This window comes from Orcinus orca, chromosome 2 (assembly GCF_937001465.1).
Source record: "Orcinus orca chromosome 2, mOrcOrc1.1, whole genome shotgun sequence".
In the NCBI taxonomy this organism is placed as follows: domain Eukaryota; kingdom Metazoa; phylum Chordata; class Mammalia; order Artiodactyla; family Delphinidae; genus Orcinus; species Orcinus orca.
In genome coordinates this window covers 87,176,605-87,200,172 of record NC_064560.1, presented here as the reverse complement: position 1 = coordinate 87,200,172, position 23,568 = coordinate 87,176,605, and the positions used below count along the sequence as shown (strand labels likewise).

Below are 23,568 nucleotides of genomic sequence, written 5' to 3'. Positions count from 1 at the left end.
CCGGGAAGATCCACATGCCACGGAGCAACTAAGGCCGTGCGCCACAACTACTGAGCCTGCGACCTAGAGCCCGCGAGCCACAACTACTGAGCCCAAGTGCTGCAACTACTGAAGCCCGCCCACCTAGAGCCCATGCTCTGCAGCAAGAGAAGCCACCGCAATGAGAAGCCCGCGCACCGCAACGAAGAGTAGCCCCCGCTCGCCGCAACTAGTGGGACAGGTAGTACAACTTAACACCTCACGGGTGAAGAAGGGAGGCTCAGCTGGGTTCACTGGCAGGGCCAGGACTCCATAGACGGCTGATACCTACACCTGGGGGTACCATACCTGCAATGCGCCAAGAAAGGGAAGAAGCCTCTGAAGAAAGTTCAGACCAAGTCTGGCCCCATTAACAATGGAGCCCCCAGGGGGAAGGAGGTGAATGGATCTGGCTCACGATCTCCTCTAATCTCAGTCCAGTTCTAGTCATGCAAGAGAGATGCACCATTCCCATTGCACAGATGAGGAAACTGAGGCCCACAGAGGTAAAGCACTTTGCTCCTGACCACATAACTGGAAAGCAGTGGAGCTCGAATTCAAAATCCAGTCTGGCTGAAAGTGTGCACTCTTTCTACCGTGCCTGGAGCGCTCGAGGGACCCAAATTCTGCCCTTTCCTAGAGCTCTCCCTGCTGCAGGGCCAGGCGCCTGCTCTCCCCACAGGCCCAGTACAGGGGGACTAGGGGAAATGGAGGGGGTGTCTACTGGGCTGAGATGATCATGTGGGAGCCCTTCTGGGAAGTGGGGTTCCTTAGATCAGAACCCCCCAGCCTTTATCTCCCTTACTCCAAGAACCAAACACACTGGGTGAGCTAGTTGCTAAGAAGATGTGGGCTGGCCCAGCCCTCTGGGGGCGGCTAGATCCAGCCTGAACAAGGACCCCTTTGAGCGCTGGTGCTAACAAGAACTCCTTCTACCTACGGGGATCTCAGAAACCCTGGGTCCTCCCGTCCAATGGGAGCTGGGAGGGCCAGGGGCAAGGCTGGCCCCATCTCCCACTCTCGGCAGCCAAGCTGCCTGGTTGACTGGACCAGCCCTGGTTAAAGGGCCCCAACCCCTTTTCCCTTCTCCCTGACCTCCCACCCAGGCCTGGGCTCTCAGCACACCAGAAAGGCCCTGCTCCTCATGCGGACAGAATCTGGGAGCAAAGTGCTCAGGCTGACGCTTCTCCTGCCCTCGGGAGCTGCGCTAAGGAGCCCCCCCTCCCAGGTCTGCCTGGGCCCTGCTCAGCTAAGCTGCTGCTGCCCGAGGTAGGGACCCCTCTTTCTCACCCCCCAGGACCTCTCCTCCCTGAAGCCTGGCCGGCCTGTACCTCCAGGGAGAGCAGAGCCGTCCCTCCCTGTGCCCACTTCTGCTCAGATAGCCTCCTTTGCTGCATCACCTGTTGATGCGGCAGTCTCCCCCCTAGACTGTCATATTCACCTCTTACCCCAGGGCCTTGCACAACCTCAGGCTTACAGTAAGTGCTCCATAACTGTTTACCGAAGAGACAAATGCTCCCTGTGGAAAACCCCTCTGTGTAGTTTGTGTAGCAGTGGTGGGGCCTCAGGATGCCAACATAAGACCTGGAGTAAGGGAATTCCCTGGAGGTCCAGAGGTTGGGACTCTGCGTTCTCACTGCCAAGGGCCTGGGTTCGGTCCCTGGCCAGGGAACTAGAGTCCCACAAAACACACGGCGCGGCCTGGAGTGAGAACAACTCACTCAAGTTTGCCTCTGGCTCCCCTGACCCTCCGGGTGGCCCCCAGGCATCTCCCTCTGAGTCTCCTCCCTCCTCTCTAAAATGGGGAGAATCCTTTCTCTGGCCTGCAGATGGTCAGGGCCGCTGTGAGGATCTGAGACAGGTCACGGCCCAGCCCTGGGGAAGGGGGCCGGTTCTCACAGCCTTGCCCGCTGGGCCTCCCACCCCTGCCTGCACCACTGAGAGCTGAGTTGCCCCCGTACCCTCCCATCATGTCCCTTGAAGGATGCCCAGAGGTGAGCTCCCCATGGGAAGTAGAGACGGGGACACCACCGGGCCCCCCACTGCACCCGCAAATCTCCATACATGTCCTGCGCGACTGAACCTTTCCCCTGGGACAGTGGCAGCGGGCAGGGCCCTCTTTACACCTGGGTGGCATCCATGGACTGCGTCCTATCCCCTGGGGCCCAGAGGTCCTCCCACAGCTCAGGCCCAACCATACTCAGGATCCCACCCTCTCTTCTCTCTCCACCAGAGGTACAAGGCCAGCAGTTGCTGCCCCCTTCCTGGCCAGAGCTCAAAGACCTGCAGAGTGAGAATAGTCACCAGGGAGACAGATGGACAAATGGCTGAAACCTGGAAGCTTTGCTCCCGGGGATACGCAGGATTTCCTACAAAGCCCCGGCTACGATGGAGCAGGGAATTGGTTCTGCAGAGAGTGACCTGCCTGTTGCTGCTCCTCCCACAGTGCCCACCGCTGGAGCAGCATCTGTGAGAGCTGGCACCCCTGGACCTGGTCACAGACCACTTTTTCTTGGCAGGCCACTCGGGGCCTGGCTGTTTCCAGACAAGAAGCTGGTCATTCAGGTCTAAACACAGACTTGCATTCATGAAGAAACAGAGCACCCCTGTGCTCCTGGGGGTCACCCTCTGCCGGGCAGGCTGAGGGGAGGGCCCACAGACACCCTCAGATGCTCACCCCCACTCAAGGCTGCCTGGAGGTGTGGCTACTCCCGGGACAAGTCAGCTCTGTCCATCCATGGGTAGCATCCAGCATACCCAACTCCAACCACCCGGGGACACCCAGCTCAGAATCACTCTGGCTTTGGGGACCCACCTGGCTCTTGTCAGGGCACAGGCAGTCTCGAGCAGGCTCAGTGTCCTGGAAGAGCCTGGGCGTGGGGACAGGAAGACAGGATGCAGGCCTAGAAGTACCTCTCACTGCTGTGGGTCCTTGGAGAAGCCACTCTCCCCTTCTGGGCCTCAGTTACTCCTCTGCAAAGGGGCAAGAAAGTCTCAAGCCAGGAGGGAAAGCAAATGTTGTCTGAGAGAATAACAAAGCCTAGGCAGGAACTGGGTGAGGGGGCAGATGGCCACTGGCTCTCCGTGGTCAGAAAAACCCCAATCCCAGGACAGGCTGGCAGAAGCCCCTCTGCCTCCATCCTACAAATGCCAATTGAACGCCTGTATTCGCTCAGCTCTGTGTAAGTGCTGTGTACACGAAGAGGGATAAGGCATGCTACTATCCCCAAAATGCCCGGTGGGAGAGGCAGACATGAAACAAATATTTATAGAGACGGATACATAATTATAACTGTGTAATGTACATTACGAAGGCAAAGCACAGCGTCCTAGGAGGACCTCTGTCAAGGAGTCCTGAGTCACCGGTGGAGAGTGCGGAAGACCCCCTGAAGCAGCAGGATCTGCACTGATGGCCAATGGATGCTAATCAGACTGAGGGGCTGGCAGGGTCGGGGTGGGGAGGATTGGAGGGTGTTGGGAAGGGGTCCTTGTAGAGGGTTTATTAGCGGGTTTATGATGTGCAAAAGCCCTGAGGCCAGATGTGTGTGGCACGTATGAGAAATATAAACAGAGCCTTTGTGTCTGGAGGGTAGAGGTGAGTAGTGAAGTGATGAGCAATGAGGCTGGAGAGGTTGGCAGGGCTAGATCATGCAGGGTCTTGTGGGCCCCAGTAAGGGTTTTTGTCATTCTCTTAAAAACTATGGGGTGGGCTTCCCTGGTGGCGCAGTGGTTGAGAGTCCGCCTGCTGATACAGGGGACACGGGTTCATGCCCCGTTCCTGGAAGATCCCACATGCCGCCGAGCGGCTGGGCCCGTGAGCCATGGCCGCTGAGCCTGCGCGTCGGGAGCCTGTGCTCCGCAACGGGAGAGGCCACAACAGTGAGAGGCCCGCGTACCGCAAAAAAAAAAAAAAAAAAAAAAAAAAACTATGGGGGGTAGGGCTTCCCTGGTGGCGCAGTGGTTGAGAGTCCGCCTGCCGATGCAGGGGACACGGGTTCGTGCCCCGGTCCGGGAAGATCCCACGTGCCGTGGAGCGGCTGGGCCCGTGAGCCATGGCCGCTGAGCCTGCGCGTCCGGAGCCTGTGCTCCGCAACGGGAGAGGCCACAGCGGAGAGAGGCCCGCGTACCGCAAAAAACAAACAAACAAAACAACTATGGGGGGGCCTTTTGCGCTGCAGAAATGGAGTCGGAGACACTAGATATAGCTGCTTACCCCCGCAACTGGTTTCTTCTGGGGACTTTGGGCCCCCAGATTTTGATATCTGATTTCAGTATATACAGGAATTGGCTTTTTCTGGAAAATGTATGTGAAAGTGTGATTTTAATATCCATCACTTTTATACTTATATGAAAGTCCATGAATAAAGTTGTTCATAGTAAAAAACAAAAAAAAAAGAAAAGAAGAAAAGCTATGAGGAGCCAATGAAGGGATTTTAAAGGGAAATACACTGTCAACTTTGTACGTTAAAGAGTACGGAGCAGCGTCTGTTTGAGCTGGCACCCCTGGGCGTGGTCACAGATCACTCTAATACATAGATTTATTTCAAAGTCATCCAAAGGGTGTGGGGCAGGGGGAGCACAGGATGAGTACTGATGAAATAGGGACAACCTGATGTCGGTGGTTATTGTAGTTGGTGGTGATGAATACATGGGGGTCCCTCCTACAACTCTCCTCCTCTTTTGTATATATTTAGAATTTTCCATGGAGACAGACCAGTTAGGAGACTGTATTCCAGCAGAGAGATGAGGTCTCAGACTTGGTGGCAGTGGTGGTGATGGAGGTTGAGGGATAGATTCACAATATATATTTCCAAGCAGAACCAACCTGGACTTGGTGATCAACTGGATGTGGGGCATAAGGTAAGAAGTGTCAAACCTGACTCTAGATTTCTGGATTGCAAGCAGGATACTGCTGTGTTTTGCTGAGACAAAAGAGGGGAAAATATACTGGAAAAAGAACATATTTGAAGGAAACAATCATGAGTTCAGTCTTAAACATGTGTGAGAAGCATTTAAGTGGAGATATCCAGTTACATATGAGTAAGGAGCTCAGAAGAAAGGTCCAGGCTGAAGGGATACATTTCTGAGTTATTGGCCCATGGTTGGGTACAGGAGCTAGGAAGATCCCCCAGGGAAAGTGGGTACATAAAGAAGAGAAGCTATCGAGAAGGGTGCCAAGACCGATTCAACAGGGGAGAGAATAGTCTTTTCAACGAATGGTGCAGGGACAACTAGACATCCACGTGCAAAAGAATTAAGTTGGATCCCTATCTCACACCATGTACAAAAAATAACTCAAAAGTGTGAGAGCTAAGACTCTTAGAAGAAATCATATGTGTAAATCTTTGTTTGATTAGGCAATGGTCTCCTAAGCTATGACACCAAAAGCACAAGAAACAGAAGAAAAAATAGATAAATCGAACTTCATCAAAATTAGAAGATTTTGTGCTGCTAATGATATTGAGAAGTGAAAAGGAAACTCATAGAATGAGAGAAAATATTTGTAAATCATACATCTGATAAGGGACTAGTATCTAGAATATATGAAAAACTCTTATGACCTTGCAGATGTCATGCTAAGTGAAAAAAGTCAGTCACAAAAATATAAATGCTGTATGACTCCGCCTATGTGAAGTACCTAGAGTAGTCAGATTCATAGAAACAGAAAGTAGAATGGTGGTTGCCAGGGGCTGGAGGAGGGGGGCGGAATGGAGAGTTATTTAACGGGTATAGAGTTTCAGTTTTGCAAGGTGAAAAAGTTCTGGAGATTGGTTGCACAACAATATGAATACGTATATTTAACATTACTGAACTGTACAAATGAACTTAGAAATGGTTACGATGGTAAATTTTATGTTATGTTTTTCTTAACCACAATTAAAATCTTTTTAAAGAACTCAACACTGAAAAATAAAAAGACAAATAATCCAACTAAAAATGGGCAAATGTTTAAATAAACATCTTTCCAAAGAAGATATCAGATGACCAATAAGTACACAAAAAGATGCTCAACATCATTAGTCATCAGGGAAATACAAATCAAAACCACAATGTGATACCACGTCACACCCCCGAGAGGCTGTAATTCGTATCAGGTGCTGGTGAGGATAAGGAGAAACTGGAGCCCTCACACATTGCTGGTGGGATTGTAAATTGGTGCAACTGCTTTGGAAAACAGTTTGGTGGTTACTCAAATGGTTAAATGTTTACTATATGATGCAGCAATTCTACTCCTAGGTACATATACCCAAGAAAACTGAAAATGTATGTGCACACAAAATCTTGTACAAGAATGCTCATAGCAAAGGGAACCCTCCTACACTGTTGATGGGAATGTAAACTGGTACAGCCACTATGGAAAACAGTATGGAGGTTCCTCAGAAAACTAAAAATAGAATTCCCATATGATCCAGCAATCCCACTCCTGGGCATATATTCAGACAAAACTACAATTCAAAAAGACACATGCGCCCCTATGTTCATAGCAGCACTATTTATAATAGCCAAGACATGGAAACAAGCTAAATGTCCATCAACAGATGAATGGGTAAAGATGTGGTACATATACACAATGGAATATTACTCAGCCATAAAAAAGAATGAAATAATACCACTTGCAGTAACATGGATGGACCTAGAGATTATCATACTATGTGAAATCAGAAGTAGAAAGACAGGTACCGTATGATAGCACTCATATGTGCAGTCTAAAATATGACACAAATGAACTTCTCTGTGAGACAGACTCACAGACATAGAGAATAGACCTGTGATTGCTAAGGGGGAAGGGGGTGGAGGAGGGATGGATTGGGAGTTTGGGATTAGCAGGTGCAAACTATTATATATAGAATGGATAAACAACAAGGTCCTACTGTAGAGCACAGGGAACTATATTCAATATCCTGTGACAAAACATAATGGAAAAGAATATTAAAAAGAATGTATATGTATGTATAACTGAACCACTTTGCTGTACAGCAGAAATTAACACAACATTGTAAATCAACTATACTTCAGTTTTTTAAAGTTTTTAAAAAAAGGAATGCTCATAGAATTATGATATTTATTACCATAATAGCCAAAAAATGGAAACAACCCAAATACCCAACTGATGAATGGATAAACAAAATGTGGTATACCCATACAGTGGAACATAATTCAGCCATACAAAGGAATGAAGTACTGATACATATTACAACATGAATGGACCTGAAAAACATTATGCTAAATGAAAAGCCAGTTACAAAAGACCACATATCGTATGATTCCACGTACAGGAAATGTCCAGAATTGGCAAATCCACAGAGACAGAAAGTAGATTAGTAGTTGCCAGGGGTTGGAGGGAAGGGGAAATGGGAAGTGACTAATGCACATAGAGTTTCTTTTGGAGGTGATGAAACTGTTCCAGAATTAGACAGTGATGATGGTTGCACAACTTTGTGAATACAGTAAAAGCCACTGAATGGCACACTTTAAAAGGATGAATTTTATGGTGTGTGAATTATATCTCCACTAGGAGGATGGGGAAGAGGGAGGGGAAGGAGAGTAGCCTGGGACCTCAAGAATTACAGCACTTAAAGACTGTGTGGGGCTTCCCTGGTGGCACAGTGGTTGAGAGTCCGCCTGCCGATGCAGGGGACATGGGTTCGTGGCCCGGTCCGGGAGGATCCCACATGCCGCGGAGCGGCTGGGCCCGTGAGCCATGGCCACTGGGCCTGCGCGTCCGGAGCCTGTGCTCCGCAACGGGAGAAGCCACAGCAGTGAGAGGCCCGCGTACCGCGAAAAAACAAAAACAAAACAAACAACCAGGTGTATAGGTTGTCATGGAAGCCGAAAGAGTACTTCAAAAAGGAGGAATGGGAAAGCAGTGAAGTTTGCTGAGAGGCCAAACAGCGGGAGGACTGGAAGGCAGTCTAAGTAACTTCAGCAACAAGGAGGGGATCTGCAGCCTTAGCCAGGACCGTTTTGGTGCCCTACTGGGGGTCTGAATCCAGACTCGGGTGCTAAAGCCCTGCCCCTCCTTTCTCTCTCCCACGCTGCTGACTGCATCCCAGGGACGGACTGTGAGGAGAGGCCTCTGAGCACAAGTGAGGATGCTGCCGAGCACAGCCGGCAGCCCAGGCCACCGGCCAGCTCAGCGCCCCACCAACCTCGGATCCTGCCTTCCTCCCAGTGAAAGACCACGGAGATTCTGGGGGATGGGACTGTACCTCCCTCTCCTGATTCCCTGGGCGGGGTGTCCACAGTCGGGGAGGGAGTGGGTGCTGCCCTTGCCCGCAGCTTCCCCGCCTGGTCCAGCCTTCCCCAGCCATCCTCACCTGACGCTCCTCACCCCTGGCGCATCTCTGCCGCAGCCCGCGAACCACAAGTCCATTTTCTGCGCCAGCCCTTGGAAGGGCTGGAGAGCCCAGCGCCACCCGGCGCCGAGAGGGCAGCCACACCCAGAATTCCAGCACCGCAGGGCCCCGCGCCAGCCCGCCCGGCCCTGCCCTGCCCACCCCTTGGCGGGGGCCAATGCGTCTGTAAGCGGAAGAGCAAAAGCTTGCCTAGACTGGAGGGCTATTGGAAAAACAGCAACCATGCCGACACCTCTGCTCCCTGGAAAGGGAGCCCGCACCCCTTCCGGGACCCAAACCTGGTATTGGCCCGGATTTGGGACGTCCCAGGAGGGTCCAGCTCCGCGCCCTGCCACAGGCTTCTGCTAACCGGGCTCTCCCAAGCCGTGCTCGTCTAAGGTTCGGATTCCCGGGTGATGACCTACTCTTAAAGAGCTTACTGGGTCCTGGTACCTCTCCCTCCAGGGAGAACCCCAGATTGTCCAACTGGTGGAAACCCCCTAGGAATGCCTGCTCTCGCCACTGTAAATCAACATTGTTCTGGAAGTTCTAGCCATTGCACAAAAGCACGAAAAAGAAATCCAAGGTTCATACGTTATTGGGGCTGGCCAAATAGTTGGTTCGGGTTTCCTACCTTCCTACCAAAAACCCGAACTTTTTGGCCACCCCAATAAAAAGCAATGATTATTGTTTGAAAGATGGTAACATAAACTAACTAGAGGATACGTCATCAACTGGAAAAATCATAAGAAAGTGGCCCAGATATTCTTATATTTGGGCCATGGGCTAGGCAGAGCTGTGATAAGGATAGACACACAATACACTGTCATGGAGTTAATTGTTATTCTAGTGGTTACAAGATCAATATAAAAATCAATAGTTTCTCAGTAGACCTGCAATAAACGGTTATAAAATATATTTGGGGAAATGATTCTATTCATATGGCAATACATATAAGTTACCCAAGAATAAACTCTTAAAATGTAGAGCAATTTATGAGAAGAAAATCACAGACATTTTTTAAATGACACGAAAGAAGCCTTGAATAAATGGAGAGATAAACTCTGCTCCTGAGTGGGAAGATTGAAAGTTCTAAAGAAGCGAATTTATCCCAAATGTCATGCAAGGGCTTTGCCCTACCAGATGTCAGAATAAACTACAAAGCTGGAGCAATTAAAATACTTACTAGTTTAGGAAAAGATGAATAGATCAATAGAACATAAGGGGAGTTCAGAAGATGATCTATGGGCATCTGAGAATTTAGTATATAAGAAAGAAGCTGTTTCAAATAAGTAAGGAAAGAACAGATTGACCAATAAATGTTCTTGGGGCAACTGGCTACCTCACACCATTCACAAAAATAAATCCCAGGTAGATTAAACATCCAAATATTTTCTAAGCCAATAAAAAACTAAAATAAAATAGAAGAGAATATTAACATACCGAGAAAGGTCTTCCTAAGCAAGATATAAAACCCAGAACACATAAAAGATTTAATTGCATAAAAATTAAAAACCTTTGTACATCAAAATTCAAACTGGCAGGGGGCTTCCCTGGTGGTCCAGTGGTTAAGACTCTGCACTTCCACTGCAGGGGCATGGGTTCCATCCCTGGTCAGGGAACTAAGATCCCACATACCGCACTGCGGTCAAAATAAATAAATTAATTAAAATTTAAAAGGTGATGTAAACAACAAAGGATTGGTGTTTTTAAATGATAATGACTCGTCCAAGTCAGAAGGAAGAAGGTAAACAATCTAATAGAAAAGTGGGTAAAGAATATGAACAGGTAAGTCACAAAAAAAGAAATATCTCTATTACCTATCTTACTGGTAAACACTAAAAAAATTATAGTGCTCAATATTACAGGATGTGGAAAATAAGCATTCTTATTTTCCATGATGAGACTTAAAACTTAGTTAACCTTTCTAACATATATCAAATTATTTAAGAAATGTAAATCTTTTGATCCTACAACTCCATTTCATGGAACTTGGTATAAGGAAATAAATGGACAAGTAGGCAAAAATTTATATTCCTTTAGTTAACAAGTATGAAGGAAAAGGTGGAAATACCAAAATAATATTTTATCAATATAACAGAGTCCTGTGCAATTGACTAAAAGACTAGAGTATAGCTGCATGTGCTAATATGGAAAAAAGTCCAAAATATGTTGTTTAGTGAAAAGTATATATATAAGTAACCAAGATATAACCCATTTATAAAATTAAAAGTTCTGTATCAAACAACAGTGATTATATCTCAGGGAAGAATTCATTCTCAATAGTTTCTGTTTTGTTTGAACTTCTTATAACAGGGTGTAATACTTTTAAAATCAACAAAAATAATAAAGATATTTAAAAATAAAATAGAAGGGATATTTTTACTTATTAAATTTCAAAGGCTTAAAAGTTTAATAACATCTACTGTTGATCAACATGTTGCTGAATGGGCAGTCTCACACACTCCTGTGTGAGAGGGCAGTGTGTGAAAACGTACATACATTTGTATGTAGATACTCAACAGACCCACAAATTCCACTTCTAACAATTTATTCTTAGGAAATAATTGAACACAAATTTAAATGTATAAGAATGTGCACTGAAGTGTAGTTCACTACACTTGTAGAAGAGGAAAAAAACAATAGGGCATGAACAAATTATGGTTTATTCAAAGAATGAAAGGCTATGTAACTATTAAAATGATATTTATCATTATTTTTTAAAACTTATTAAAAATAAGTCTACCACAAAGGATAGCATTATAGAACATTAGAAAAAACATTATATAGAACAGCATGTATTATAAAATATATTGGGAAGGATGCTCACCAAAATTCTAACATTATTTTCCTCCTTGAGTTGGGATTGCAGGTGTTTCTTTTCTTCTTTATAATTTTCTGTAGTATACTTTGCCTAAATTTTACGATCACAATAAACTATTTTCATTTGGTGAGAGAATGAAAAAAAAGGAGAAAGACACAGAAAGAAAGAAACTTGTTCCAAAGGCACAGCAATGTTAACTGATGGACACTTCTTAAATTCCAAATTTCTAAAACATGCTTCTTACATGAAAACCCTCAGAATCCAACAGAAAAAGAAACCTTGATTTTAAAAATGAACTTTGCCAAATTCCCACATGTGATAAAACTGTACAAAACTAAACACACACACACACACACACACACACACACACACAAATGAATGAATGTGAAACTGGTGAAATCTGAATAAGGTCAAAGGGATTATATCAATGTCAATTTTCTGGTTGTGCTACTGTTGTGCAGGATATTACCACTGGGAAAAACTGGGGGAAATGTACACGAGATCTTTGTATTATTTCACACAATTGCATGTGAATCTACAATTATCTAAAGATTAAAAAGTTTATTTTTAAAAAATGAACTTTGCACCTTGGATAGTAAAAAAAGACCAAGCTTTTCTTACAGCTGGGTCTGAATCATCAGAGAGACCTGGTCTCAGATTCTCAAAACTGGAGGAACTGCAGGGAAACTCATTTTTGGTGAGCATCTACTGTGTACCAGGCCATTACACAGCCTGAGAATCTTTGAAGTAGGCCAGATGTGACTCTGTTTTATAGAGAAGAGAGGGAGGCTCAGAGCCAGTAGTAACTCAGCAGTAACTTGTGGAGCAAGGATTTGAATCCAGGTCTTTCTGAAAGCTCAGCCTCTTCCTATTATTATATCACAGTAACTACATAACCAAGAATAACTTAAAAGGGGGGAATAAAACAACCTTACTCAGTGTTATCCATATCAAGGAACTTAGTGTGAGGAAGTAAATATTCAAGTGGGTGAAAAAAGGGTAAAGTTGCAATTAGGCACAAGACATTTCAAAACGTGCGCCTACATGTAACTGTGATCTATCAGGTATGTCACTGAAGTTCTGATTATTAGAAAGTTCTTTCCAACACCCAGATGGACCTCTCTCTATCTACTGATCCTTCAAAGAACAAATTTTTTTTGTTTGTTTGTTTGTTTGTTTTTTTTTTGCTGTACGCGGGCCTCTCACTGTTGTGGCCTCTCCCGTTGCGGAGCACAGGCTCCGGACGCGCAGGCTCAGCGGCCATGGCTCACGGGCCCAGCCGCTCCGCGGCATGTGGGATCTTCCCAGACCGGGGCACGAACCCGTGTCCCCTGCATCGGCAGGCGGACCCTCAACCACTGTGCCACCAGGGAAGCCCAAAGAACAAATTTTTGACATCATGTTCCTTTCTTGATAAAACCAGATCTTCACTGCTGGTGTGACCAGTGCAGAGTCTCTGCAATGACTACTCCTAATCTCTCTTCTCCTGGGTCTGATACTGCAAGACCCATTAGCTTTCCCATTTGCTGCTCTTACATGGGGCCAACTGGTTATTTCCAGTCCTCCCAAGTCTTCCTCCATCATTATGGACCCCAGTTGACAGTCTAATGGACCGTGGAATCCAAGCAAGGGTTGCAGGGAAGGTCTGTGAACTCCTGGAATTTGGGGCAAAACTGTTGTGTCTGAACAAAGGAACATGTCTCTGGAAAGAGAATATTTCACTTTCATTAGATTTTTTTTTTTTTTAAATGGGCATGACTGTAAGACTCTATTTACAAAAACAGACAATGGGCAGGATTTGGCCTGCTGACCACAGTTTGCCAATTCCTGCGGGCTTCAACTCTCATTATGTAAAATAAAAGAGAGAGAGAGAGATTATTAAAACAACTGCCAAGTATAATTTAAAGTTTCTTCATGGATACATGTATGTGTATGGCTGAGTCACTTTGCTGTGCTATATTTTTAATATAGCCTATGACTCCCAAAATGATAGGAAATACAACTTTAATTTGATCAGCAATCAAATGGGTTTAAAAGATAAACTTCAAAACTGATGACTTTAAAAAAAATAAATACTCAGCTAGCAATGAACACCCCTGGTGCTTAGATTATGGTCATGCAATTTCCCAAAAGGGAACCAGTGTTCCTTAGAGAAATGGCTGTTTCCAGATTTGGGGCAGGAAATACACAAATGGGCCTAAAATATCTAATCATACCGAAAGCAAGGAAGCCATCAAAGACTGTGGTGGGGGCTTCCCTGGTGGCGCAGTGGTTGAGAGTCCGCCTGCCGATGCAGGGGACACGGGTTCGTGCCCCGGTCCAGGAGGATCCCACATGCCGCGGAGCGGCTAGGCCCGTGAGCCATGGCCGCTGAGCCTGCGCGTCCGGAGCCTGTGCTCCGCAACGGGAGAGGCCACAACATTGAGAGGCCCCCCGTACCGCAAAAAAAAAAAAAAAAGACTGTGGTGATGGCACAAGTATTCAGGAGCCAACCTGAAGATAGAGCAAGATGGGACAATTTGAGCGTCAATAAGAATAATGTCTACAGTGAGCTAAAACACATCAAATATGTTTAAATCCATGAGATCATAATAATACCAAAATGACTCATTGGTCACCTTTGGTGATTACTAGAGACCCATCTCATTATTTTGAAAACCTGTAAATAAAAGGAAAGAGCTGAGGATTTATTCTCCCTTTCTAGTATTGGGGTAACCAAATAGTTGAAGAAGGGACATTTCTCTTATAGAAATATTCAAGCTAATAAATAATGAAAGAGTGATAGAATTGGAGTAATACCATTTTGCAATCCCTAATGAAATAATGGGTTTACATGAAATAATCATCAATGGCTATTAACATGCCCCAAAGAGAAATAACCAGACCTTATGTTTCCTCAAGTGTTCAGTACCTCCTGAATCTGATCAATGTCTAGATCCAGCTGCCAATCTATAGGAAATACAGGAGTCAGAGGAACATTTTTAAACAGCACCAGCAAACTGGTGAAGGGTATAGGAAAAAAAAAAAAAAGATTTTTTCCGACAAATAAGTTGCAAGGAAAAAAGAAGAAATAGAAGGGGAATTTATACATTACAAGAGACTACTAGAGACACAGATATATAGATTCAATGTTTCAGCCAATTGTATAAAACTCATTTGGAGCCTTATAAAAGTTTTTAAAATGGCACAAAAACATTTACTAGATGATGTGGGAACTTTGCCGACTAGCTACCTGATGATTTTAAGAAGTTATTGTTATTTTTCAGGTGTGAAAATGGTATTGTAGTTATATTTTTAAAAGACCTTATCTTTTATAGGTACACACTGAAATAATTGTGGGTGAAATAATATATCTTAGATTTGCTTCAAAATAATCCAGGAGGGAGGGAGAAGGGAGGCCCATGACTTGATAATTGTTGAAGCTGGGTGATGGGCACATGCTGCTTATTATACTACTCTTCTTGTGTATGTGTTTGAAATTCTCCACAACGAAAAGATTTAACAATTAAATATATAAACATTTCCAACTTGTTTGGTAATCAAAGAAGCCCAGTATGAATATGAATATCGATTCTGAGGTATTGTCACTAGGTTATTTCAAAACAAAATTGTTGAATAGTCCTTCAAAATTCAAAAATTATTTAAAATATAACATTTTGTGTGGCCCTGGTGATTATGGGCAAGTTTCAAATAATTTGATTAATGTTAACATAAGTTAGAAATATTTAATTATTTTTCTTTACACGAGGGAGAAAAACATTCTTACAACCAGTCACAGCTGTTTGCTCAGGCATCCCACCCATGCTGCTGTTCTGACCCTAAGCCACCAACGATGACCCCAAGACACCAGTGAAATGAAATACCAGGATGATTTTGACAATTATTTAATATACCATGATGTGCCAGGTCAACACGTCAGAAGGAAAAGCAATTTGTATTTGATTTAAACTAATTCTTTATATGCTTTTTAGTCCATATTTTTTTGAGGGTGAAAGAGATTAGGATAGCTTTATTACTTTGCCAGGCAAAGGAGGACACGGCAGGCTCCTGCCTCGAAAAACTATGTTTTCCCCTTTAGTTCATAGTTTTAAAAAATAGTCCCAGCCAAAACCAACGTCCTATTTAAAAATTAACAATGTGATTTTCTAGTGGTTTTAAACATCATCTGAGGAAACTCTGACTTAGGACAAGGACTTAAAGATCGGCTCAACCTCCACAGGTTATTAAAACACTCCAGTCCTAAACTATGACCAGGCATTTGTAAACTAATGAAAATGTGTAGTTGTCGTGGGGAGAAGGGAGACACCAGCCTGCCCCGCGGAGGCTTATATTCGTGGGAACAGTGCCTTCCTTCACGCTGTAGCTGGCAGGGACTCCCTGGGGAGGCAGGTACTTCTTAATTACAAAGGAAGCTCCGTTCCAGGGGGGCTTCTGCCCTCCCCCTCCTCCTTCCTTTCCTACGTTAGTAAACAGCAGGGGAATTAATCAAAGCTTCAAAGGTTGGTGATAACATGTGGTGACAGACTGGTGCCCTGTGGCCCAGGTGAATAGCAGCATAGTGGCCAAGATTGACTTCTTGCCAAACTTACCCTTGCATAAGAGATGGCTGCAGAATTGGGGGGAATTATTTTCACTTCTCAGGAAAGGAGAAAAGCAAATTATTTTCTGGTGTCCGGACTCAGACACTCGACACCAAAGTGGAATGCTGCATGGGTCTCGACTTCATGGGCTTTCCATAGGTAGTCATAGCAACGAAGTAATTATGTAAAGAGATAAAATACCTTCAGAAATCAAGGGGGAAACAGGCTAGTTAGCAGAGTCACTGAATGGCTGCATGGAGAAGGCCTTTAAGGAGCCTACAATCCAATCTCCTTACCTTATGACGGCAAAGCAGGCCCAGAGAGGGGACTTGTCCCAGGTCACAGCAAAATAGGAATTTCTTATGGGACAGGCTCTTTATGCTGGTCTGATAAGCATGGTATGTGGCATTCAAGGGCCAAAGCCACGACTTAACCAGGTTAAGGACTAGGGGGGCCCACCCAAGCACAGGCACGTGGAGGAGGTTCAGGGAGGCTGGCTGGCATAGCCCATCTTGAGTACTGCTGACCTCAGCCTCAGGGGGTCACCCTAGGTGGATGGGTTGGCACACAGATCCGTCTGGTCTGCACTAAGGCTTTGAAGACTCGCCTAAGCTCAGAAATTTCAAAGCAACCAGTAACAACAAGGCATGGATAGGACCTGGGCTGTCCCCTCTAGGCTATTCAGAAAATTCTCCCAAAGGCAAGTCAGGAAGGAGAACTTGGATTTGGCCCCAGCAGAAATGCTCCTGGAAACTCAGGAGCAGCTTCTGTCAGCTTCTGCGCTGACATGATGCGCTCTAGATCTGCCCATTTGCCCCAGAGATGTGCGCTGCTTAACTGGGCTTGTCAAACCATAACCTCAGACCTGAGAGTGTCTGTCAGCATGGTCAGAGGACTGCGGAAGGAGCATACTGGCCCCCTCACTGCAGGATGGGAAGGACACCCTCTATGCCACCTCTCCCTGCAACCCCATAAGTCTTCGCTCTGAAAGGAACTGGACTTCAGAGCCAGTTAGGGGGTGTACACTGGGGCAAAGCCGTCACGGATTGTCAGGACATTCTCTCATTCCCTAGGAGCCTGATTCCTGCAAGGATGAGTGGGGCAAGCAAAGCAAATAAGGGCAAATGCCAGTGGGGTACGGCCTCACCAGCCTCTTTGAAGACAGGACAGAGGGAGCCCTTAAACATTCCACCAGGGGGCTTCCCTGGTGGTGCAGTAGTTGAGAATCTGCCTGCTAATGCAGGGGACACGGGTTCGAACCCTGGTCTGGGAGGATCCCACATGCCGTGGAGCAACTAGGCCCGTGAGCCACAACTACTGAGCCTGCGCGTCTGGAGCCTGTGCTCTAAAAAGAGAGGCCGCGATAGTGAGAGGCCCGCGCACCGCGATGAAGAGTGGCCCCCGCTTGCCACAGCTAGAGAAAGCCCTCGCACAGAAACAAAGACCCAACACAGCAAAAATAAATAAATTAAAAAACTCCTACCCCCAACATCTTCTTAAAAAAACAAACAAACAAACAAAAACATTCCACCAGTTCCATGTACTTGTGTGGACTGGGCACTGAGCTCACACCACATTCACCCTATCTGCCCCAGTGCTAGTTGGCCAGCCTTCAGAGCTCAGGCTGTGGGCTTTGGGACTGGGGCAAGGGCAGGAACTTACAGCTTCATCCACTGGCTCTGTCTTCCACAAATAATCCTACCTGCAGGGCCCCAAGACTTCATGGGGCAGAGGCCACAATTCTTGGTGCCACCTGAAATATCACCTCCTGCCTGCCCTGCCTCCCTGCCCCTTGCCCAGCTGCAAGAACCTTCCTTCCTCCGAGGGTTACTGTGGAACAGATCTCGAGGCTGAGAGACTGGCCCCAGCCTGTCCGACGGCGAAGGGCCTGAGGGATGGGTGCGGCCGAGTCGTCCTGGGACAGCTCCACGCTGCCTCCCGGGCAACCGAGCGCCGCTACAGACCCGTTTGGAAGAGAGAGGCTGACCCTTTCGGGGGCCAGAAGGGAAGCGCCAGCCCTCGGGTGGGGGGCAGTCAGGACTGGGGGTCGATATGGCTGGGGAATGAATGAATGAATGCCCAGCGACGGCGGCGGAGGAGGGTGATGGACCACGGGAGGTATCCCGAGGTGGGGGGGGTGCCCTCCACCTCCCTGATACCGCCTGGATGCCCCTCATCCGACAGGTTCGAACCCCTCGCGCGAAGCGCCTACAGCGTGACATCCTGTCCCAGCGCGAACACCTCTTAGCCCGGGAAGCGCCAGGGCCCGCGCAGCGCAGCTCTGGAGTGAAGCCCGCATTCCGGAGGGCCAGGAAGCGCCTGCCCTGCGGGTAGAACGCGCCGAGGCGCAGCGGCCTCCGGGTCCCGCCGGGCAGCGTCCCTTCGAGTTGGCCCCTGGGCCCTGGAGCCCGGTCCGCGGGTCGCAGCCCCTTACCTGCCCGCCTGGGCGGCCTCGCCCGGGCTCAGAGCAGTCATCGCGGAGCCTCCAGCGAGCGCCGGGGACCGCGCCCCACGACCGAATGCCCACTCCCGACCACCTCGGATGACACGCCCCCTACCGCCTATTGGCTGCTCGCACGGGACGGGCGCAGCCCATTGGTTGTTCCTCCCTCTCTCCAGATCCAGGTGGGGCCCCGAGCTCTGCTCGGATCCTATCCCGGAGGACGGCCTGGGTCTGCACGCTCTGCCCTTCCCAGCGAGGGCCTTGGGTGCCTGCTCCAGGTTCTCCCTCTTTAGCTATTTAGTCTCGGAGCCCGAAGCCCTTTGCAGAAACCCATCCCTCCCAAAACCTCCCAACGCTAAGCTCCAAGGCAGTTTCAATTTCTCTCCACACCAGAGAAGTGAGGACATGAGTAGGGAACACCAGTGCGAATTTTGAACAGCTCCGGAGCTGTAATGATTTCATGCGCTTTCCCGAGTTGGGGACTTTTCAGTGCCTCCCCAGGCAAAAATCTTTTGGAGGTGTCTGGAAAGGGACTGCAGACGGCCAGAAATCGAGTAGCAAAGCACAGGCAGAAGAGCTCAGTGTGACAATGAACCTGGCCTCTGGGCTCCTTCCCTCTTATCCCCACCAGGAAAGGCTTGGTCCTTCAGAGTGGTCAGGAGAGAGGAAAGGTGCAAGCCAGATTTAGTTCCATTCCCAACCCTCTCCCCCTTCCTTGACCCTGCTCTATCATGGAGAGAGGACATTGGAAAACAGAAGGGGAACAAAGGGAGCCCAGGGTTCCACAAATATTCTGGAAACTGGGAGCAGACCTTGGTCTCATATCAAGGGCCTCTACTGCAGGAAGACCTAAGGCGGAGGGGCAGGACAAGGGCCACTTCACTCCTGGTTTACCCATGAGCAGGAGGGAGGGGGCCTTGTTGCTGCCTTCTCCAATCTTTGGTCTAAATAAGCTGTTAAAATTTCCCCAGCTGCAGGACCTTTTAGACTCCAAGGTGCTGAAAAGGGTAACCTATATTCTCAAGACAGTCAGCGACTGCTTCCCCAGCACCTCTGCACCCCAGGGAACAGGATGGCAGGTGGCCTGAGTTGTTACACAGGAGTACTCACCAGGAGCCACAGGGCTCTTGCCATTTTCACCCTACTTGGAGGGCAGGGTTCAACCACCCGCCCCCCCATCAGAAAAGAGAGGAAACAGGTGCTTCAGCTGTTGTTTATTGACATACAGGTAGGCTCTATAGCAACAGGCCTGGAGGCGGCTGCAGTAGTGAGGGAAATGGAAGGTGGAGGGTGGAGTGTTTGCCTGCAGCAACAGTTGAGTGGAGTGAAGGAACAGAAGTGCACAGTGCACAAGGTGGGAGTGAGGGAGGCTGAGGGGGGCTGGAGAACCAAGTAAGGGCCAGGGCCAGAGTCTGTTTAAACTGGAACCTCTGCCCTATTCCCTAAGGCCCCTACTCTTAGCCGACTATCTCCTGATCCCACGCCAGGGCTGGGAGTTCTCTGGGTATCCATTTTCTACAGGAACTGAATCGAGTACACAAAGGAAGAGAAGCAGGAGCTGTTGCCCTCTATGTGAAGCTCTGGGGCCTCCAGTCCTGCCTGCACCCCTCCTTCATCCCTTGCTCGGATGGGGCCACATGATGGGTGGCCCAGCTCTGAACTACCCCACCCAAGCAGGGTCTTAAAAACAGCTGTGTTTCACAGAGGCATTAATCTTCCCTGGCGTCCCAGCCCACCAGTGCCACACCACAGCCCCAAGTGAGCACTACAAGCATTGCTGGCCTAACGGATGGGTTGGGGAAGGGGGATGGGACAGGGGCTGGAGGAGGGGCTCCGGGGCCCATCACGGCACAGGAACTACACGCATGGTGTTGGTGAAGCCAGAACCAGGGCGCCACCCGGTCAGCACAATGACGACATCTCCCTTCTTGAAGAAGCCTCGGGCCTTGCCTGGAGGAAGAGAAGAGGGGCTGGTGAGTGAAGAATCATGTGAAGAAGGTATGCACCTGGGAGACTGCCCCACAGTCGGAGGAAGCTAAGCAGGGCTGACGGGCCTTTACTCCCTTACACCACAAGGTGGCGCTAGCCTCACAGCCCAGGCAAAGGGGATGAGGGAAGCCTTGATATATCCGTATGGCTCAGATAGCAGAGCTGGCAGGGACCTTTGGACATCATTCATATTCTACTCTAGAGGGTGGACAGCCCAGCCCAAAGTCACAGCTAGCTGCTTCCTCTCATCACATGATATCCTACTCTTATACTGGGACAAAGACCATATGAATACATAATTTGTACATGTGCTGGCCCCAAGTGTAGGAGCTCTGGCTAATTTTATGAAAAACCTCAATGATGAGCAGATGCCAAAGAATGGACAACCCCGATTATCGAGGATCCTTTGCTTTGGATCCTAGACTGGAAGAGAGTGAGGAGAGAACCTGGGGTGCTCAGCCCCACAACTCAAAGGCCCCTCTTCCCTCCTGGGCTCAGCCCAGGACTCCAGGGAATGGGATGAAGGATTCAGAGAACATTCCCAGTGAGGACAGCTAGGGCTCTTGCACCCAAAGGCCAACATGTTCCCCTTTCTATAGGGTCTCAGAGAGACCAGTGCTCAGGCACCTTCTCCACCCCTCCACCTCTAGCCCTTGCTCCCAGCCACGCACCAACATTCATGGCCAAGTTCACCCGGAGGTCCACGTCCTCAGCCCAGGCCTCCTGCACTGGGTCCTTACACACCACAGGGAAGATGCCGCGGTACAGGTGGGCCTGGCGAGCTGTCTGGTGATTCCGGGTCACAGCAATGATGGGGGCCCGGGGGCGATATCTGGACACCTGATGTGCAGACCTGAGATGGGGGACAGGCAGACAAGACTGTTAAACAGTGTCCCAGGAAGCTCCTCAGGGCCTTCAGCAACAACTCACCCTCTAATCCAACTCCCTATGCCAGCCTGAGGCTCTCTGCTGCCAAGACTGGGGCGGCTCATCATCCTGTATCTTCCACAGCACATAATTCTTCTTCATAGCTATGCTACCCATCTGCCCTACCCCGCTCCCAACAGGCCAGGGCCCCAGGATCATGCCGACCCAGCAAGGTCAGTTTCCCCCACTTCCCCCACATGGCCCGTACTTGGCAGCAGCTACAAGCCAAGCAACATGGGAATAGCACCTGACTCTTGACATTTGCAAGAAAACAGGAGCAGAGCCCACCAGTCCCCCTTGGAATCTACAACGCAAGTCTTCCCTATTGCTGTGCCCTCTCCTGACTCCACGTGATCCCCCGGGTCCCTGAAACAGTCCCAGCAACTGGGCTGTAGAGCCCCCCAGTCAAACCTGAGTATCTAAGTGAGGCTTAGAAATACAGGTGGCTACCCAGGAGGCAAGACCAGGGGATGGGAGTGTCAGTGGGGGAGGCTCTGCCTGGGAAGCCTCCTCGGGGGGGGAGGGGACCCCTGTACAGCCCCAGCGCCAGGTGCTTCCTTCAGCACTGACACTGTACACGTGTGGCTGCAGACGTGCCTCGGGAGGTGGAGGGGCCTGCAGGGGGAATTGGGGCCTGGAAGGCAAGCTGTGAGGACTACTCAACAGGTGTCAGGGAAACTTAAGCCATGTCACAGCAGAGGACGCACTGCATTAAGGCCTGGCCTCCATACAAGGCTTTCAGAGGGCAGCAAGTGCTAAAGTCAGGACTCGCTGAGAGTGAAATCCCAGAAGCCTGGAGTTAAAAATAGCCAAGGAGCAAAGGCTGGACTTTTTCACAAAGGTCAACCCAAATGGTGGGAGCTTTTCATCCTGAGCCCTCTGCTGAGGGAATCTGCACATCGTGTGTCCTGGTCCTAAAGGCAGTCCCACCTGCTGCTCCTTGGTGCGTGGGGCTGCCTGTCTGCTCCTCTCCACCCGCCTCCTCCAGGAAACCCTAGCTGCCCTGTGGAGGAGGAGCACACCCCAAACCCAGGGAGGGAAGCACGACAGCCTAGTGATCTGGAAGGGACCCCGAGCCTGAGGCCGAGCAGAGGCCTCAGCCTGGATGCACGGCCCAAGTGCCAGCAACACACCACGGTGACCTTTCCTGGGCAGCACCCACTTGCCTTTGGGACTCAAAGACCGATGGGACGGGTGCACCAAACAAACAGCATGTCAGCAAACAGCACTAATTTTCCACACTGAACTTTTTAAGGAGCACATAGCAACCAGAATAAGCAAAACTGGTTATCCTTTACTTTTTGAGAAAAACAGCTTTTAAGTATCAACCATTTGTCATCAGTCTGTCTGTCTATGTAATTAAGTCTCTAGTTCGTCGTGAGGGTATAAACTTGCTTTGGACCCAAATGGTCTGACATGCCTATGAGCGCTGCCTGGGATCCTGTCCTTCAGGCCCAGGGCAGGGGTTCTGCTCGCTCCCAGAGCCTGGCCACGGGGCCAGGGGAGCTCCGTCCCTGCAGGGTCCCGGGCACAGGCTGAGGGGTCTTACCTTGGCTTGGTGCCATCTGAGCACCGTTTAGTGCACTGCTCCCAGGACCCCCAAGGAAAGGTGCTGCCGAGCTGGGCGTTCCCAGGGAGCCGCTGCCACCTCCTACCTGCCAGACTTGGTGAGGACGATTATGGCCCCACTGCAGCACTTGAAGGACGCCTCCACGGCACCCACGGCGGCGGCTTCGGTGGGGTCACTGGTAATGGGCGACAGGCGGCGGAGTTCCTCAAATAATTGCAAATGGTAGATGGCAGCCTCTGCCTCACGGGCAATCTAGGGAGGGGCAACATCGGTCCAGAGGGACGAGAGGGGGACAGAGCTTTGTCAGAGCCGTGTCACACGGGAGAGGGAGGGGAAGAGTCGCACAGACAGCTGGTGAGGGGCATGTCCCTGGGTGCAGAGGCCAAGAAGAGCCCAATCGCTGGAGGTTCTGAGCTAAGCGAGATCAAGACTCGCAGGAACCAGCCCTTCACCAGGTGCCTGTGACGTCGCTGTGCCTGCCGAGCTGAAGGACCCTGCGGTCCTGGCCTGCCCTGACTCCCTGGCTAGCTTCCTGCAGGTGAGAGGAGAGGTCCTGAGTGCGGGCCCCAGGTGCAGGGCTGGGCCCTGGCTGTCTTCTAGAACGGCTGGAAGTTACCTGCCCTCAGGGCCCTACCTGCCAGACTCCGTCAGAACTATCAAAGCTGCCGCTAAACACTTATAAGAAGCCTCCACGCTGCCCATGGCCATGGCTTCCATGAGGTCTGTGGAGCGACTTGAGGCTCGCGCAAGTTCTTCAAACAGCTTGAGGTGGAACATGGCTGCCTCAGCCTCACGAGCTATCTGTAAGGTTTAGGGGGAGGGGAGGCAAGGAAGAGGGGAAGGTACCTTAGGTTAATTGGCTAAGTCTGTCCTTCAGGCAG

The 23,568-nt window shown here is 49.1% G+C and overlaps 2 protein-coding genes across 3 annotated transcripts in view; both read right to left on the bottom strand.

Moving 5' to 3' along the window:
• The window catches only part of GRAMD2A (GRAM domain containing 2A), a 34,157-nt gene extending 14,884 nt beyond the window's left edge, over positions 1-19,273 (bottom strand). Inside the window, 1 exon segment of the mRNA XM_049706496.1 lies at positions 18,193-19,273. Within this exon segment, the coding sequence (XP_049562453.1) occupies positions 18,193-18,233 (41 nt within the window). The 5' untranslated portion in view covers positions 18,234-19,273.
• A 127-nt stretch (positions 19,274-19,400) lies between these two features.
• The window catches only part of PKM (pyruvate kinase M1/2), a 26,840-nt gene continuing 22,672 nt past the window's right edge, over positions 19,401-23,568 (bottom strand). Inside the window, exons 9-11 of one of the 2 annotated variants that reach the window (XM_004276263.3) lie at positions 22,773-22,939; positions 20,862-21,043; positions 19,401-20,151 (exon numbers count right to left, since the gene is read on the bottom strand). In XM_004276263.3, coding sequence (XP_004276311.1) covers positions 20,045-20,151; positions 20,862-21,043; positions 22,773-22,939 — 456 coding nt within the window. In that variant the 3' untranslated portion in view covers positions 19,401-20,044. Of the gene's footprint in view, positions 20,152-20,861; positions 21,044-22,772; positions 22,940-23,321; positions 23,489-23,568 lie in introns of both variants that reach the window. The other variant, XM_033439997.2, reaches the window with a different exon arrangement.